The sequence below is a fragment of the Emericellopsis atlantica genome (assembly GCF_019669845.1).
Source record: "Emericellopsis atlantica unplaced genomic scaffold F5Z01scaffold_4, whole genome shotgun sequence".
Taxonomy (NCBI): domain Eukaryota; kingdom Fungi; phylum Ascomycota; class Sordariomycetes; order Hypocreales; family Bionectriaceae; genus Emericellopsis; species Emericellopsis atlantica.
The window spans coordinates 627,323-645,394 of NW_025764706.1; the positions used below are offsets into that span (position 1 = coordinate 627,323).

The window sequence follows — 18,072 nt, forward strand, 5'->3', positions numbered from 1 at the left end:
GATATAGCTCGCGAGGGTAGCGGGTTAGTCTTCCTTATATAGCTCGTCCTTAACCTCGTCCTTAAGACCTTAGTAGAAGGAGGCTATCTTATCTCCTTTACTCTTAGTAGTTCTAGACGCGATTTAGGTAAATAAAGCGCTATAATCTAAGGCTAACCCTTTCTATTTTAACGCCTTTAGCTAGTTCTTAGCTAGGTATTCTTTATCGATAATCCCGAAGGTCGCCTTTAATATTTCCTTAAAGTTATTATAATACGCGAAGATATCTTTCGTCTCTTATTTTTAGTATTAGTAAGTATTAGTTACGAAGTCCCTAAGAGTAGGTTCGAATTATATAAGAGCGGCTCCTAATAAATATCTTATTATATAGCGTACTTTATTTTCTTCTATACGAAGGATAGATAGGAAGTACTATTAATAAGCTCTAACTTAAGTTAGGAACCCTTAAAGGTCCTTAGTTATACTATCGAATAATCTTAGTTAGCGTGGCTTTATAATCTCTCTAGGTCCTTACCGGTAGCCTATCGAATAGTATTATTACTTATGCTATTTATCTCGTTTCTTAGCTAAGCGGCCTATTACTATTATAAGGTTATTCCTTTATAGAAGGAACGGTAGGCTTCGTCGTATTATTACTTATCGCGGGCTTATATATCGAGGACTTACTATAGCTACCCTTATAACTCTTAGATCTACCCCTTAAGGATCTTTATATCCTTATCGTCGGACTCGTCTAAGTTTAAGTCTATAAACTAAGCTATCTAAGAGGTCTTAGTATACTTAGCTATAGCCTTACCCTTATCGATAGACTTAAGGGTTATCTTAGAAGATTCGCTAGCTATAGTATCGTATTACTTAAGTACCTTAATATAGTAATATACTAAATAAGAGCTATAAATATATAACGTTCGGGTTAGACTAGCTATAGGGTAGGTAGATCTAAAGTTAGTTTATAAACTAAGTATACTAGGATATCGTTAACTTAAGCGGTTAGGTTATAGTCTATATACGAGATAGTAGATCTTACGTAGATAATTATATTAATAGCTAAGGAGCTAGTAGAGACTAACTATAGTAAAGCTAGGCTTCTTATATACTAAGTAAATATTATATAGTCGACGATAGTCGACTATTATCTACGAGTACCTTTATAGCATAGTCGACTATAGTCGCTAGTCGCCTATAGTTATCTATTCTACGTAGTATATGGGTAACGTATAATAGGAGGAAAAAAGCGGGGGGCACGTGAGAGGCGCATATAATCGCATGTCGGGTCGTAACACTAGGACGACTTATCTAGTAACTCTTTAGCGAGGACCGAGAAGTTATATCCTATGCGCTTTAACGTTATATTCCGTACGCGTGGAATAGATATATTAAGGCTTCTTCCTCCTCGATCGTAGCTAAGAAATATAACGCGCCGGCCGCTTAGTATTTTCTTCGACTTCGTAGTCACGAAAGCGTAGCCTTTAGCGGCTACCTATATATTAGCGGCGTAGACGAGGGCTTCGCGCGATATATACTTATTTTCGGGAGGCAGCGTATTATCGATAGTCTAGCTAAAAGCCGGGGTGTCACCTATAATAACGAGGGCTTCCTTAGATAATAAGTAATCGAGGAAAAGATCTTTAAATATAAGGCTTATTAGGATATTCCTATAGAAGATAGAAATATCGTTATATTTAGCTATTACTTATATAAGGAATCTTACATACGCACCCCGGGTGCGCAGCACGTGACACTTATTTGCGCACCTGGGTGCGCACCTATTGCTCGCCATTAGGATAGTGATAATGAGTAAGCAATGCCAAGCTATCTAATGCCGATTTGGCAAGTGTTGCAGCAAAGCAGAATATGCGGATAGCGAGCTAGCACTCAACACCAACCAAGCTTGATCGAGCTCCAGTCCTGACCTCCAGTCACCACTTACCAGCTCGATGCCACAGGTTGATCACAAAACTCAAGTGACCCCCGCCAACAGGCCGATGTTCAGCGCTCAAGCTTTCGCTCGCCATCACGGCAGGTGCAGATCCGTGTGTCACCAAGCAAGGCGCCCTTTTGCACATTAGCCCATTGTCGGCTATAGCTTGAATCCGCGCATGGCCAGCACTCGAGATACCGTCCGCTTCGTCATGACGTCGTACACAGGAAAAAGACGTCTCTCGTCGGCGATTTGTGGCCTCGCAAAACTTTTGCGCTCACCAAGCCCGACAAATTTTGATGAAACTTGCCCTCGCTAGGGGCCTCGCGAGGGGACAACCTGCGCGTTGCGGCCCTGCTCATTACCCTATCGCAGGTCGCTCGTAGGTATGGATCGCCGTTGGAATTTTCCTGTTGGGGGTCACAACGTTCTCATGCAGGGCTGCCTACTTTCGATGAGATGATTAGGCCCGCCAGACGGGTCGCGGTTCCTATCCTCTGGTAAGATACTACTGGCTACGGTGGCTAGCATGATGAGCATCGGAACGCGTTGGCATTCCTCAACGGCAGTGGGTCCGTCCCGAAGCTTGTCTGCTGTCTAATTAAGTGGGCCATCCCTTTCCGTTCCTGATCTCAGTCACCTCCGTTCGGGTGCGTTGTTTTTTGACGAGTCTCGGAACTGGATGCCCAAGTGCCGTCTGGACGGGACTCAATGCCGGCAACCATCAGTGATCTCTTGCCGTTATCTGCCCTGGTGGCCTTTACTGATTGGCGGATATTGCTAGTCGATCTAATGGTGTTTACAGGTTCCGTTGCGATGCCACAACCACTACCGATAGGCTTTAATTGTATGCTTATCCGAGCATCAAGCGCATCGAATTTCTGTGCCATGAGCGGGCGAGCAATGTTCCTGCTTGGACTTTGATGGCATTGTTCAAGTTTACTTATTGTGCCATGGTCGACCTCAATGGCGCATGTTGTGTGCCACTAGCCTCAGACATGTCTCATCCACCAAGACTCCCTTGGCACCCCATGGACGCTGCACAACTTTCAAAATGGGAAATCGTGTTTCTGTCGCATCGAGATCGACGACTATCATCGCCTTTATCGATGGGTTAGAGTCTGCGCCGCCGCCATGATAGGGGACGAGTGTCCACAGAACTCCATTCTTGTCTGCGGCCATGGGCTGGCTCTACGCTTACCCTTCTGCCATTCACTTCCCGAAGCTGGTATGCGGTTTCTACAGGCCGCGTACGATGATCGGTTTCATTGTGACGCGGGTCCATTCGTTGCGACTTGCGAGGCTGGCTCGCTGCTATGTAAAAGCCCTCTGTCCTCGTATATCAGGGCTCACTTGCCTCGTGCTAGCATCACTGAATTACGTCTGTGGCTGCCAAAGTACTCAACGCCTCTTACAACCAGCACAAGTGACTGAAGGGCTTCACCGAATACCCTCAAGTACCTTGACAACTACAGTGTCACCTGTCCGATGCGACAGGCAGGGTGCTCGCCATGAATGTTCAGCCAACTCCTGCCAAGCTTACCGAGCTCTGCCTCAAGCTATACGATGCCCCTTTATCGGAGATAGCGAGCTGCCCAATGTTGCAAGACACCAGTCTCGACAAGTCGCTGTTTCTCAAGTCGATTCCTCAGCCGTCCGTGGCATCACACCGACCCCTTCATTTGCTATATACCGCCCTGTCACAACAACAAGGACAATGGCCTGTGTTTGACCTGATCAAGTGTCACGCAAGACTTGTACAATACCTGCCCGAGTCGAGCAAAGATGGCTCCAACAAGGAGCAAGAGTGGCTTGTAGACGCAACTGGCAAACTTGTCAAGGAGTCATACAAGGCATTCTCGGATTTCCTCCATCACGATCAACGCCCAGCACTGCGCGGCACGACTGCGGACACCTTCATCACGCACAGGGGACTCAGTGATTTCGTACACAAGCTGCGTCTGCCAGTCGAACCTCAAAAAAAGAAGCCCACTGTTGCCGTGGCCCTACCCAACGGTCCACTGATGGCCGCAACATGCATCGCAGTCACCAATTACTATACGCTGGCACCCATCAACCCGGCTGCCGGCGCTGAGCAGTTCAGAGCCGACGTGAAGCAGGCTGGGGCGAGCTTCGTCCTCACAACAACCGGAGAGTACACAAAGTTGGAAATTGGAGAGTGGGCCGCGAAGGATGGTGTCAAGGTCTTTGTGGTGGAATGGGATGGCCGCGACGGCATCGAGCTGCAAACGACCTCCGGTCGACCACTATCATGCAAGGCAGCTCACCGCCAGCCCAACAAGGCTGACGACATTGGCTTGGTCCTCTTCACCAGTGGCACATCGGGCTCGAAAAAGGTTGTGCCTCTGAAGACGCACTCTATCATTGCCGGCATCGTGTTCGTGATGGAGTCATGGGGACTCACTGACAAAGACGTTTGCCTGAACATGATGCCGCTCTACCATGTGTAAGTCCTACTCCTCTCCTACAAGCCGTGCATCCGCTAACTCTAGTAGGGGTGGCCTGGTACGCAACATCTTTGCCCCAATGTTCTCTGCAGGAGCCACTGTATGTTGCTCAGCGTTTGACCCGAGCACATTCTGGGATGTAGCAGAGGAACTCCAGCCAACCTGGTACTATGCTTCCCCGTCTATGCACTCACTCATCCTGGCCGAGGGGTCTCAAAGACCGGAGGCCTTGAAGAAGAGTCGGATCCGATTGGCTTGCAACGCCGCTGGCGGTCTTTTGCCTTCACTGGCATGCCAGCTTCGCGACACATTCAAGTGTGTCGTGTTACCCAGCTATGGCATGACCGAGTGCATGCCTATTTCTACACCACCTCTCAGCTACGTTCTCGACCGCGAAGGCACGTCAGGAATCAGCACGGGTCCAGAGCTCGCAATTCTGGACTGGTCCGACAAATTGGAGGCCCCTGATAAGGTTGGCAGAATTTGTGTTCGCGGTGAGCCAGTCTTCCCCGGGTACCTGAGGCCGGATGGCAGCCTGGACAAATCTCCTTTCAATGCCTCGGGCTGGTTTGATACTGGCGACCTGGGCTACATGGACCAGGATGGGTATCTCTACATCACCGGCCGAAGCAAGGAGGTCATCAACAGGGGCGGTGAACTCATCTCTCCCTTTGAAGTTGAGAACGCCATCATGGCCGCTTCCATGTCGCCAGACAGCCCCATCAGTGGACGGATCACTCAGTGTCTTGCCTTTTCTGCCAGTCACGGCGTCCTTCAGGAAGTCGTCGCTGTAGCGCTCGTCACACCCCCAAACACACCACGCGTCGACCTGAAGATACTGCAGCAGGCTTTGAAGGCATCTCTTCAGCAGGCAAAGTGGCCTGTTCTCATCACCTACATGAACGACGTGCCTAAGAAGAACAACAAGGTGCTTCGCATAAAATTGGGCCAGAGGCTTGGTCTCCCCGAGCTTGATGATGAGATGCCCATGTCCCGGCGTCACTGGGAAGCCAAGTGCCCGCCAATGGACACTGCCTTGACAGTGAATATTCCTTCCTCTGTCTGTCGCCTTGACATCCAAGCGGCTTCTGCAGCTCTGGATGGACTTATGCCTGCCGAGTTGCGCCACCATTACTCGACTACATTCACTGCTGGCAGTATCACCCTGTTCGTCGCCCCTCGTCGATCGGGCCAACCGGAGACGGATCCATCGTTGGCCGACGAGCTCAAGACCAATCTGGCTCGGCTCCTCCACAACTACCTAGTGCCAGATTATGTCTACCTCATGCCTCGCCCCTTTGAGACCGATGCCGATGGCGCCATTGACCAGGTTTCACTGCGCAAGGAGTTCAACGAGCTTCAAGCGGCCACCATGAAGCACCTGGATGGCTCTACCGAAGGCCGGGTCACCAAGGTATTCGCCGAGGTCCTCTCATGCCAGCCTGACGACATCGCCCACAATGTGGACTTCTTCAGCCTCGGAGGCGACTCCCTTCGCGCGGGCAAGCTGGTCTCATTGTTGCGCAGCACGTTCAAGACCCCTATTTCTATCAGCTTGGTGTTCAGCCACGGGACTGTCAAGGCCATTGCGGCGCACATTGACGCAACCAACTCTTCAGCAGCGGGTCCTGGCGAGGACAAGATCTACGGTTGCACAGAAACCAGGAGCTCTCGCAACCCCTTCTTGATGCTGTTGCAGCTTGTGCCCTTGGCTATCATTTACCCAATGAGACGGGCTTCGCAGTGGACCGCGTTCATTGTCTTCCTGACTTTCACCCAGACTTGGGCCACCAACACGTCCGTCGCTGGACGACTGCTCAACCTCGTAACCTCCATCCTCGTTGCGCGCGTCCTCATCCGGTGCATCGCGCCTTGGGTGGGTATTCTCGCCAAATGGATCATCATCGGTCGCTACCGCCCAGGTCTCTATCCCATGTGGGGATCATACCATACGCGCTGGTGGCTGGTCGAGAAGATTGTGAGCATCTGCGGCAAAGGCTTCTTCAGCGCTACTGAGGCGTCACAGAGAACATACTGTCGTCTGATGGGTGCGCGTATCGGCAAGGGTGTCAAGCTCGCAGGTGTTTCCATGGGTGAATGGGACTTGATCGACATCCGTGATGGCGCCACCTTGACACGCTGCATGTGCCGACCTTTTGCAGCGGAGGGCAACACATCCATGTACTTGGGACGTATCGTCGTCGGAGAGAACTGCTCTATTGGTGTCTCGTCCATTCTGGCCGCCGGCTCTGTCATACCCCCCAACACCTGCATCGGTCCCAACTCTTCGAGCTGGGAGCTCGATGACGCCGACGAAGTCAACCGTGGCCTCTCTGCTAATGCGGGCCCAAAGCCCCATTGGCTTCTCACTATTCTCTTCACAGCCCCGATCGGCCTTCTTGTCTGGTTCACTTCACTTCTCCCATGGCTTGGTGGTTTGGTGGGCATGGTCATCAAACAACCGATGGATCACCGCGCCCCTCTTCTTGCCATCCTGGACTGGTTCACCCATCCCGAGCGAGTTAGCTATCACTACCTGGCGCTCGTACTGAGGACCCTGTTCGCGCCTTACATTGTCTTCGGCCTCACTGTTCTAGTCCGTTTCGTCCTGCAGCTCATGTTCGGAGAGCTGAAACCTGGTCCCCGCGGTGTCGTTGACACTTGGCGATCGTCTCTTATCAAGACACTGCTCCCCGTGTCACGTCTTCATGCAATGACGTCCATGTTTGGTCAGCATTATGAAGCTACATCCGTGGCGATTCGCATGCTTGGAGGCAAGGTTGGCCAGCGAGTGTACTGGCCTGGCACGGGACCTGGCATTGGCGACTACCACCTCATCGACATTGGCAACGACGTGGTATTTGGTTCCCGGTCCCACCTGGTCACCACAGACGCCTTCGGCTCCGAAAAGATCACCATTGGTGATCGTGCGATGATTGCGGATAGGGTCTGCTTGCTCCCCGGTGTCGAGATTGGCGAGCGCACAACCATGGGCTCTGGAGCGATGACCAGCCGAGGCAAGTCCTACAACCCCGAGGGTGTCTATGTTGGCAACAAGGGCGGAGACGCTGTGTGTCTCTCGACGGGCATTGACCAGAAGCTGTCCGAGAAGCCATATAGGACCATGCGCTCATCGCGCAATGGCAGCGAAGTGACCCTCACGGAGGCAGAGAATGGCCAAAACTACGATACCCGGCCACGCATGCAACACATGAGCAGCGACGACACGCTGGCAGATACCCGAGAGGCTGCTGCCAATGGTCATGTGAAGGAAACCTTCCACACTGGCCTGCAGACACCCACGTCCCCCATGTTTGAGACTGAATTCCCTTCCGGATCGTCAGAGGACCAGAACTCTGCTTCTCCATTTGGAAGAGCCTTCTACATGGGCCAGGCATCCTACCGCGTCTTTGGCCCGTTTTTCATCTTCTGCTACTCCTCGTTCCTGACGGTCTTCACAGCCTTCTACTGGAATGTTCCCAACATTTCCTCCATTCAAATAGTGGACGTACTTATTCACCACTTTATCCCCAAAGGCATCAACATGTGGTGGGACGTACTGGCGCTCTATCTTCTTAGCTGGGTCGTCATCGCCATCCTCACTACACTGCAGGCAGTTCTGGCCCTGGCCATTGTCATCAGCGCCAAATGGATTCTACTTGGACGCAGGCAGCCAGGCAACTATGACTGGGACAAGTCACCATACTGCCAACGTTGGCAGCTGTTCCTCAACATCGAGAAGCTGCGCCGCACCTGCTACCGTGGCCACGGTATCCTGGGCATGCTCACTGGCACGCACTGGATTGTCATGTACTTCAAGATGCTCGGGGCGGACATTGGCGACGATTGCGCATTGTTCGCCAACGGGAGGCCCAGCCTCATGTTCACTGAACCAGACCTCATCAAGCTGGGAAATCGTGTCGCCGTGGACGACGCCAGCGTTGTCGCTCACATCAACACCCGAGGCAAGTTTGACCTGAACCGCCTCGAAATTGGCGACAGGTGTGTCATGCGCAGCGGGAGCCGCTTGCTCAGTGGTGCGGCCATGAGGGACGACAGCTGCCTGCTTGAGCACACGCTCATCATGGGTGGTGATGTGGTGGACGAGCGCTGGACTATGCAGGGCTGGCCTGCTGAGAGATATACAGGAGAGAGGCTTGCAGCCTCATAAGCTCAGACCGATAGATACTTTGTGTGAAAAGCATACTTCATTACTACTTAGATAGATTACTAGATAGACAGTAAGGATGGAAAATTTGGATTGGTTGGAGTAAAACGGAGTCAATGTTAGCAATAAGACAATCAAATTGTATCCTCATCTTACGTCTCCTTTTCCATCCCAACACCTTTCTTCATCAGTGCCAAGGAAAGGCGGGTTACCTTGAGACTTGCGACCTTGTGCGCACACGATCTCCCCATCGCCGAGTTCTTCTCGTTTCCAGAGTGTATCGTGAGCCCTTGCCAAGCTTGGCTTCGGAGCGCACAGCTGATTTCAAGCAGGAGCTGATGACTAGACTCGTGTATGACCTCACCCTGCCTTACCTTGACTTACACCGTTCCTTCCAATGACATTTTCTGTTCTGAAGGCCTCACTTCTCTCATAGTCCTTCTCTTTGTTTGGCTGGTTGCCCCCAACCTTCCTCGTTTCTGAACCTTCCCGAACCTCGTCGCTCCTTCGGTTACAAGCCCTCGCAGTTGTATTCCCTCCGACTGTTGCTTCAATTTCTTCATCGAGTTGCTTTAAATCTCAACCATCTCTTCACCAACGCCCCCCTCGCAATATTGAGGTTTCATCAAGAGACCCCCTACTAGCTGTCTTCGCACCACACTCAATCGACACTTCGCAATTCTCGACCTTTTGGAGCTCCAACAGGCTCTATATGCATATTCCTTGTTGATCTGCTCACTTGTGAATTGCTTGGGTGAGTTCCTCCCCCAATTCTCGTCCCTATGCTCCAAATCCCGAGGAGCCATCCTCGACTGCACTCATAGAAGCCCCCCTGAAGGGCCAGAAACAGCAAGTCGTCGGATACTTCAGTTTTGCTTGAGCTTCTAAGGCGGCTTCAGCTTCTACTCACCATTCATTTCCCCGACAACAACACCTGCCTCAAGCGCGGTAACCTTCCTGATATTTCTTTCTCACGAACTTTGGGCATTCTTATCATGTATCTCTACATTGTGCTCGTTTCATTACGCTTCCTATCATCCCCCACGCATCCGACAAGATTTGCCACGAATCGAGCAAACTCGAGGCTCTTGACGCTGCTTGGCAGTGAGCGGCCTCAAAGCCTTCGAAGACCTCAACGTGCATCGCTGCATTCATTTGTCGTTGCTGGGGTCAACTTGGAAACATCAGAAATCCAATCGTCCATTCGGTCGTTTGATTGCTTGTTTCCGCAACCGCATCTCCCAATCAGTCCAGAGACCCAGAGTGTTACTGACTGTAGCAGACCTTTGTCTTAGTGTCGCCCGCTCCTCGCAACATCCCTGATCAAGTCCATTCCGTCTATTCAAAGACGACTGGCAGTGCTTCTTCGCCAGTTCACTTGCCAATTCGAATTATCCACCGGGGTTCTTGTCGACAAAATGGCGTGTCGGCACTACTCGCCCTCAGAGTTGCTTCACATGCGGCGCACGGCTTTAGTCAAAGGCACGACAACCAGAATCCATGCTCTGCTGTCAAAGGTCCCTGAGCTAGGTCAGTCAGCTTCCATACGCGCAAAGACAAGGATCATCTCTGACAACCTCCCAGACGACATTTCATCTAAAGTGGCAGAACGTCCCCCAAACCCACGACTCCCTCGGATACCAGAAGAGATTCGCGAGCTTTCGGCAGACTCCAATGAGTCGGTCCGTGGCAAGAAGCATGTGGCATCACGTCAGCTGGACGGCACCGATTCTGAATGGAAGTATCGCGGTAGAACTGAGTCCGAGGATGTGGAGTCCCAGCCCATCTCGGCCCCAGCAGGGCTTGCAGCGCAGAAAGATGAGGGTTTCCAGAGATTCTACCGCGCAGTGGCATCGCCAACTCACGTTCGCGTCACAGCGGGTGGACGTATCGTCCCAAACACTCGTGCCTCGGTCTCCCCCATTACAAAGTGGACAAAAGACAGAACTGGCACAGATGGAGCCTTCCCGCCGCCACAGCAGGCACGTGGGCATTTCGAGCAGCCTCCTTACTCCATGCTGCCTGGTCACCCATTTGGCGTGTTTCCTGCCATGTTTCCGTCCATGCCGGGGAACATTGCTCCGGGCATGGCTCCAGGGACCCCGGCTTTTCCTATGATGCCATGGCCCATGGCAATGAATGTACATGGCGCTTACCCTTATGCTATGCCTCCACCTCCTCAACAAGACGATAGCCGGGGCGAGAGAAGGACTGAAAACCAAGCAGACACTGGCTCAGTTTATCCCCAGCCACCACGGTGTCCTCCAGCGGACAACTATCCCCGGCCAGTTTATTGCAATGGACAGTGGCTCATGCCAACAGGTGGTTCCTCGTTCTCCTATCCCATGACACCAGGTCCGGGTTACCCCAACGCACCCTATGGCGTACCCATGGTGTATCCGCCCGGGATGCACATGCCACCGACAAATCGTCCTGCTGGGACGAAAACCGCATCGTCAGATGAGCCAGGCGTGGACCTATCTTCTACAGCTCTCCGTGGTCTCGGTTTGGGAGCACAGACTCATCCTCCCAGGTCGTCCATTCGGCCTAGTGAAATCACGAAGCGGCACCTTGACATCCTACGCTCACGTCTCAAGTACCTCGAAGATCAACTGAACTTCAACAAACATCAAATTGATGAGAAGGCGGTGGAGGCTGATGCCCGAACGGTTCGTCAGTATATTGACCAGTTCAAAACCAACCTCGAGATACAGCTCTCCGTCGAAGATGATCGTTACCCGCCGCCAGCGAGCAAGAGTGATGGTAGACCACGGAGTCCCTCACAAGGCTCACATGGCAAGTCCTCTGCCAGATTGCCTAGAACGAGTGACAAGCAAGCACGACGTGACAATCGACGCTCTTCAGACAGTGATCCTAAGCCTGGTGTTTCTACAACTCGGTTTGGAACAGGTATCAACTCGACCAAGTCCACTTCGGCGTTTGCTGGCTGGCAAGCGCCTGTTAACTCTCCTGCTGGTAGTCTTGAGCACTTCAATGACAAGGCGTCTCTTCCTGTCACAGCGGCGATGGCGGCCCCTTTTCAGCCACGTGTTGATGCACCGCTCATGGCAACAAAATCCTCGACAGCAGCTACTCCCTACCTTCGAGGCCGAGTCCCTGAAGGTGTCGATCCCTCGTCGGTAAGGGACACTGATTATGTGTATGACCGTGCTTTATCCTCAGATGAACTCCGGGCTCGCCACATGTACTGGGGCAAGGCTCCCGCCGAGCTGCAGCAGAGCTTGCCCAAGTTCAATGGGAAGGACTTTTTTCGGACCTCACCAGGCAGAGAGGATGCGAAGCCTGTCGTATCCAGTGATCCATTCGAGGGCCTGAGCCAGACTGCGACTGTACTGACACGCAATGGACCAGGATTCTCAACTCAATCAGAGTCGCTCCCTCGTCCAGGGCAAGGGTCGTCCGAGGATCACGAGGAGCTCACCGTGACCACGAATCGCACCAACGCAAACTCAACGCGCATCGGTCGTAGCATGGATGAGCTGAACCGAGGTTCGCATGACACCCCTCCAACTTCGTCTGGCAGTGTGCGAGAAAAGTCTTCTTCTGAAGAGACCAATGATGACGACCGCGAGATTCTGTATACCGGTCGCAAAAACATGATGAAAATTGGCCAGCGGCTGCTGCCGAATGTGCTCAAGAGCTCGACAGGCTCAAGTGCATCCATTTCTTCGACCACTGCACAGGGCGTGTTGCCGAACTACTCCGGGCACGCCACAGCATCGCTCACACCATCCATCACAAACAAAATGTTTTCAAACCTTCGCAACACTAGTAAGATCGGCCTGGACGAAGCAAGACTGGCTGGCGTGACCACCACAAAGAGCGGCGAGAACTGCCCGCCTAGCGTCAACGTCGACGATATTTTCTGAGGAGGACCGACAAATTGACTGAGTATGACCAGGACACATTGTGCATCAATATTTGCTGCGATCGTTTCCAACCCGAGGAGTGCTTTTCTTATCCATGGCTTTGGACGGTATTATTCATGGTCTGTATCACTCAACGACTGCAGACAATATGCATGGCTATTACACTTATCAGCTTGCATCGAGGGGCGACAAGGCACAAGGACGGCGTATCTCTGCGAGTTGCTACGAGGCCTGTCGACAAGAAGAGGATGAACTTGGTAGCATTACAGTTAGATTAAATATGCAATAAAACATGTGCCTCGACATCAAATTTCCAGCCTCACAGGATAAAACCTCAGTGGACATCTTCGACGAGAGCAGGGACGATGATAACTATTGTTGTCCTTGCTGGGGTTGCTCTTCGCCGGATGTTTACCTCGACAACCATGAGTGTGGTCGGCGCGGAGATAAACCGGCGGGACTACGAGAACTCACCTAGTGATTCCCTTGACAGGGCATTCGAGCGTAATTTGACATGATCAATGCCAGCTCGAGAGCTACACTTGACACATGGCCAAGGACATTCACGACACGGTGCGCACAAAGATGCGACGGATGTGGACTTCGGGAAACGCCTCCCATGGAGCATCTCACAGACGACGCTGTGAAACGGCCATTGAGAACGGTGAAATTCTCAATTGATCTACCCTTGATCCGGTCCAACCAGTCGCAAAGTTAACGCCGGAGTATCATGCCCAGTTCCTATGCTTCTCATGAAAGTGTGTCGCAATTCCCATTGGTGTAAAGTCGAGTCGTTTTTTGGATTTATGGCGTGGCACGCTTCGCTTAAGCGGAGACCTTGCCGGTGGCCTTGAGCTCACGGCCCTGCTTGGAGCGCTTCAGGATGTCCTCACGGTCCTTGTCGAGCTTGAGCTTGGTGATGACGACGTTGGAGGGGTGGATGCCCAGAGGGACGGACTGGCCAGAGGCCTTGTCGCGGGTGACGCGCTCGACGTGGATCACGTACTTGAGACGGTACACGGAGGTGACCTTGCCCTCGCGGCCCTTGTTGGAGCCACGGACAATGGTGACCTCGTCGTCCTTGCGGATGGGGATGCTGCGGACCTGGGGAGTGTTAATGACATGCAATTGGAGTGTGTCTGTAGGTCGGGAAAGGGCGTACGTTGTACTGCTCACGGAGCTCCTTGCTGAGGGGAGCGCTCATGATGGTACGGCGCTGGGAAGAAGGGGCCTTGTAGTGAGCGGCACGGCTCTTGCGGCGGGAGGAGGCGACCACTGTTGCTTGTTAGCATGGCTGTTTTGATGCATCCATCAATTGAGGGACGTACTCTTGCTGAACTTCATCCTGGCGGTTAGTATGGGCGACGGCGTGATTGACGATGGGCGTGATGGAGAGGAATGGTTTCTAAAAGTTCCTTTTCCAGGCAGGGGAATTTTGGTGTGTGGAGGTTGTGGGCGGGATTTCCAAGGTGGATCGCTCACGTGATTTGATACCCTACCAGCAATCCAGCACTGCGTTGCTGGCAGAGCTAGTGAACCTTTTACCGGTAAGACCCCACCTGCTCTCGTCCGCATTTGGGGTGAGTCCAGGACTCGAGGATGCTCAAACCATGGCCTGATATCATGTAGCAGAGGCTGCGTGAGTTGCTTGAGAGGCGCGAATGAGATCTCTTCGTATTGGATCCAGAGTGTTGTTTTACATTGTCTATATACGTAGTGTACATTTCTATGATACACTGGCCAACAGCCAACAAGTCTCTACACTGTTGCCGGTGGCTGGAATCTACCATTGTTGTCGTACCTCGCTTCTGCATCTTGTTAGCGCGAACCCATCCGTCCGTAAGAGTTACTCACTAAAGAAGGTATAATTCAACGTGACTGTCTCGACCCCCTTCATGTTCAAATCGTTCAGCAGGTCAGGGTCCAGATAGAAGAAGACAGGCATGTCGACCGTCTCGCCCGCATTGAGCCTCTGCTCCTCGAAGCAGAAACACTGAATCTTGCTGAAGTACGGGGCACATTGGGCCGGCGTGACGCTATACGTGGCCACGCCGATAATGTCTTTATCGCCATGGTTTGTGGCTTTGTAGAAGGCGAGTGCGGTTTCACCGGGTAGCACGCGCACTTCACGCTGCTGAGGAACAAACTTCCAGGGCAGCGTGTCCGATATCGAGGCGTTGAACGTGACTTTGATGCGTTTGGCGTTGGTGACGGGGATGACGCGACTCGAGATATCGCCTTCGGTGTCGTCGGGACCATGGGCGCGGATGGGCTGACCTCCCCAGCCGGTGGTTTGGCAGATCTATACCATTAGCCATAAATATGGTGATGCAAAAAGGGAGCGCACCATCTTGTACAGTGGCACTGAGCCGTAGGAGAAGGCAACGGTTCCCAGAATTGCACTTATTGTGTAGTACCTATCCATCTTGCGTTAGCCACTGCTGCTCGTCCCGGCTGCTGAATCCGACTTCTGCGTACATGACCGTCTTGTTTTTCTTGTCATAATGGGCCCGGACCTTGGCCATAGACTCTGAATATGCCTGGCCCTGCGCCTGCGCGCGAGACTGCTGCGCTGCTCGCGTCGTGGAGCTTGCAATGTTGCGTCGTAGAGCGCTCGTAAAGTGCGTCGTCTGGGTCGGCTGCGGGCGCGCGCGTAGGCACTGCAGGCACGCCCATGGCGACGAGGTGCTCGCCGCCGTGAAGCCTCGTTGTAACCGCGGAGCGCCACTCATGGTTGTGGTTGGTGTGGTGGTGTCATGTCGTTACTGGAGCTCTTGGCTGGGACCATTTTCCATGTCGGGATTCGGGAACCGCCAAGGCCGACATGGCCGGGTCATTGATTTTTGTTCATGATGTTCACCACATTAATGATTTTCGTATCTGGTGGATTCTATATTTGCACACATTATTATGGATATCATCATGGTCGTACAACAAAAGGGCCCGCAGGTCTATGTCGCCTTGCCGTTGACTTTCTTCGCCGCGCCCATCACGTACGGCTTCGCTCTGCGCTTCCCAGACTCTACGAGCCGCTCGACCACCTGTATCAGAAACACCTGAATGAGAAGCACGACTAAACGCAAGATGTGGTCAAACAGCCCTAGCTTTGGCGCCCTGCCCCTGCTATACGTCGGATCCTTGAATTCAAACGGGAGTCTGGCGCCCAAGTGCTCAGTGGCAACGGCGAGTCCGCTGCTGAAGCCATCCTCGTGAAGGCCATATTTCGTCCATGCGCCAGCGTAGCTTATCCCACGCTTATTTTGTATGCTTGGCAGGAGATTCTGGGCCCGAATCGACTGGAGTGTGTGGCGTGGATGGGAGTAGTAATACCAGCCATGGGTCAGCGAGTTCTGGGGCTTCTGGAGAGGATTGAGTGTGACGAAAACGTCCCCAAAGGGCTCTCTAGGTATCCGTTGCAAGGCGTTCATGTTGTACGTCAGCGATACCTCATTCACATTGGTGTATCCTCGCAATTTCGAAGTTTGCGTTGCGTAGTTGAGTCCTGCCCATGCCTTTCGTCTGGTAGGCATGAGGGACGGGTCTGAATGAAGCACAACTTCGTTCTGCGTCGTCGTAAAGGCGGACAAGACAGCGCGCTCCTCTGGCGTAGCCGAAGATCCGATGAGAGAAAGTGCTTGGTCTCCGTGCGTCGCAATGATAACGTGGTCAAACACCTCGGTTTGACCGTTTTCCAGGTGTAGCTCCGGGCGTCCGTCTGTGCCGTTGGTGACACTGCGCACTGCCGTCTTCAGGAACAGGTGATTTGGAGGAAAGCCCTTCATGACAGCGTCAACATATGTCCTCGACCCATCCCTCAGCGTGAGCCACTGCGGTCGAGTGGACACTGTGGACAGCAAGTGATGGTTCCACCTGTGAAGTGTCAGTATTCGAGTTGTCTTGCGACACGCCAGAGCACGAACAGAAACCTGACCAGCGTTGATGCAGGAAAGTCGAGGGAGAAGTTATCGGGGCTGGTGTTCCACGCCGCTGCGATCGTGGGTATGAGATACTCGTCCCGAAAGGCATCAGAATAGCCTTCGCGGTTCAAGTATTGCCCAATCGACTCCGGATTGCTGGCCTGTTCATCTTCCATGAGCAGATCAACGGCGAATTGATTGAAACGGACGACATCGAAGAGTAGCCTCCACATCCTGGGGGACAGGATATTCCTCCGTTGACTGAACATCGCGCTCCACTTCGAGCTCGCCCACTCAAACAGACCGCCATCTCTTGATATGCTGAAGTTCATCTCTGTTGGCTCAAGCGGGATATCAAACTTTTGAAGGAAGCTCATAAAATTTGCTGAAGCGGTTAGGCAACTTATCCAGATAAGTATGTAGAATTTTCGACTTACGGTACGTCGCCGCATTGAACGCAACAAAGCCAGTGTCAACCTGCGTTGAGAACTTGCCCTTCTTCAAGGACACGGTATTTGTGTGCCCGCCAAGGCGATCCGCAGCCTCATACAGGTAGACATCGTGATAAGTCCGGTTGAGCGCCCAAAGAGCAGCGATTCCCGAGCAACCGCTGCCGACTATAGCCACCTTTTTCCTGGGGAACGGGTCAATAATCGGCACACTGAGAGTGAACATGGTTCATTGCGAAGAGAGGCAAGGGAACGCAAGATGCTGGAACAAAGGACCGCGATGCTATAAGAAACGAAGCACGCGACAAAACTTGCGGCCGCGACGCTACTAGAGCCAATTCAAGGACAGCCAGACGTTCCCAGTTCTCTTGACTGTGGATGATGAGGAACCACACCGCAAAAGGCCCGGCTTCCGTCACCGTCACCGACACCGACACACCCACTCATGCAGAATGGGTGTCGAATGCTGATTCGATGACGAAGACTGGAACATGCATAAATCAGGAATACGGTAGGACAAAACTCACACATGCTGTTGGAGCGCCATGCTTGGCCGCAAACGGATGTTAGAGCTGAACAGGAGTTTCGACGGGCGAGGGCGCCCCCAATCGTGGATATGAAGACCTAGAAGTCATCACGACTCTCCAGAGGTCTTATGGGCGTTGGGAGTCGTGTTGGGGAAGCGCTTCCCTCATGCGACAATGCTCATGTGGACATGCGCGATGACGGGGGGCCCCACTGCGAGTTGAGAACTTGAGCCTGGGCAATCCGACGGTACAAGCTCCCGAGGAGCTCCTCAACAATCGAGGCACCAATTGGCTCAACGTCTGTGGTGACAGCTGGGGTTCAGTCAAAGGCTTTGCGTGAGGACCAGAGTACTCCGTACCACTAATACTACGCGTCTACGTAAACGGTCGGAGCAGTGTCCTCGAGCAGACATCAGAGCGACTCGAATCGCACATGGATCATCTTCCTTTGATACCTTGGGCTTAAATATGTTGGACACTCAACGGGATCGGACAACGGAAGACCGAGTTGCCAATTCTTAGAAGCACCTTTTACTCTGCCCGGGTAATACAACTCTACGCCATGAGACCGAAGTCAAGACGGCGAGCCTATTTTCTTCATATTCCGGGGGTTCAACTTTCATGATAAGAAGAAGAAAAGGACAAAAAAGCAGGATTCGAAATTCGATTTTAGCGACACTGCAAACGGGGCCGCTCGTCACGTGCCGCTACCCCAGCCACAGCGATGTGGAG

General features: G+C 52.5%; 5 protein-coding genes across 5 annotated transcripts; 2 read left to right on the top strand and 3 right to left on the bottom strand.

The window, feature by feature from the left end:
- Nucleotides 1-3,301: 3,301 nt before the first annotated feature.
- Nucleotides 3,302-8,702, top strand: F5Z01DRAFT_733968 (uncharacterized protein). Its single transcript, XM_046266750.1, has 2 exons — nt 3,302-4,388; nt 4,438-8,702. The coding sequence occupies exons 1-2, from the start codon at nt 3,433-3,435 to the stop codon at nt 8,558-8,560; spliced, it is 5,079 nt and encodes a 1,692-aa protein (XP_046121489.1). The 5' UTR covers nt 3,302-3,432; the 3' UTR covers nt 8,561-8,702.
- Nucleotides 8,703-10,522: 1,820 nt separating this feature from the next.
- Nucleotides 10,523-12,697, top strand: F5Z01DRAFT_646312 (uncharacterized protein). The gene has a single exon (XM_046262897.1). It carries the CDS (start codon nt 10,573-10,575, stop codon nt 12,445-12,447), a length of 1,875 nt encoding a protein of 624 aa, XP_046121490.1. The 5' UTR covers nt 10,523-10,572; the 3' UTR covers nt 12,448-12,697.
- Nucleotides 12,698-13,272: 575 nt separating this feature from the next.
- On the bottom strand, nt 13,273-13,791 carry F5Z01DRAFT_633499 (60S ribosomal protein L26; the record flags this gene model as incomplete). The annotated part of the gene is made up of 3 exons (XM_046261960.1): nt 13,273-13,551; nt 13,610-13,722; nt 13,776-13,791. 3 exons carry the CDS (start codon nt 13,789-13,791, stop codon nt 13,273-13,275), a joined length of 408 nt encoding a protein of 135 aa, XP_046121491.1.
- A 207-nt stretch (nt 13,792-13,998) lies between these two features.
- Nucleotides 13,999-15,232, bottom strand: F5Z01DRAFT_397090 (cytochrome-c oxidase assembly protein). Its single transcript, XM_046259509.1, has 4 exons — nt 14,926-15,232; nt 14,795-14,864; nt 14,302-14,749; nt 13,999-14,255 (listed from the first exon to the last, which is right to left on the bottom strand). The coding sequence occupies exons 1-4, from the start codon at nt 15,177-15,179 to the stop codon at nt 14,206-14,208; spliced, it is 822 nt and encodes a 273-aa protein (XP_046121492.1). The 5' UTR covers nt 15,180-15,232; the 3' UTR covers nt 13,999-14,205.
- Nucleotides 15,233-15,398: 166 nt separating this feature from the next.
- F5Z01DRAFT_671164 (uncharacterized protein) lies at nt 15,399-17,039 on the bottom strand (the record flags this gene model as incomplete). Its single annotated transcript, XM_046264668.1, has 3 exons — nt 15,399-16,317; nt 16,368-16,749; nt 16,802-17,039. 3 exons carry the CDS (start codon nt 17,037-17,039, stop codon nt 15,399-15,401), a joined length of 1,539 nt encoding a protein of 512 aa, XP_046121493.1.
- Between the last annotated feature and the right edge of the window lie 1,033 nt (nt 17,040-18,072).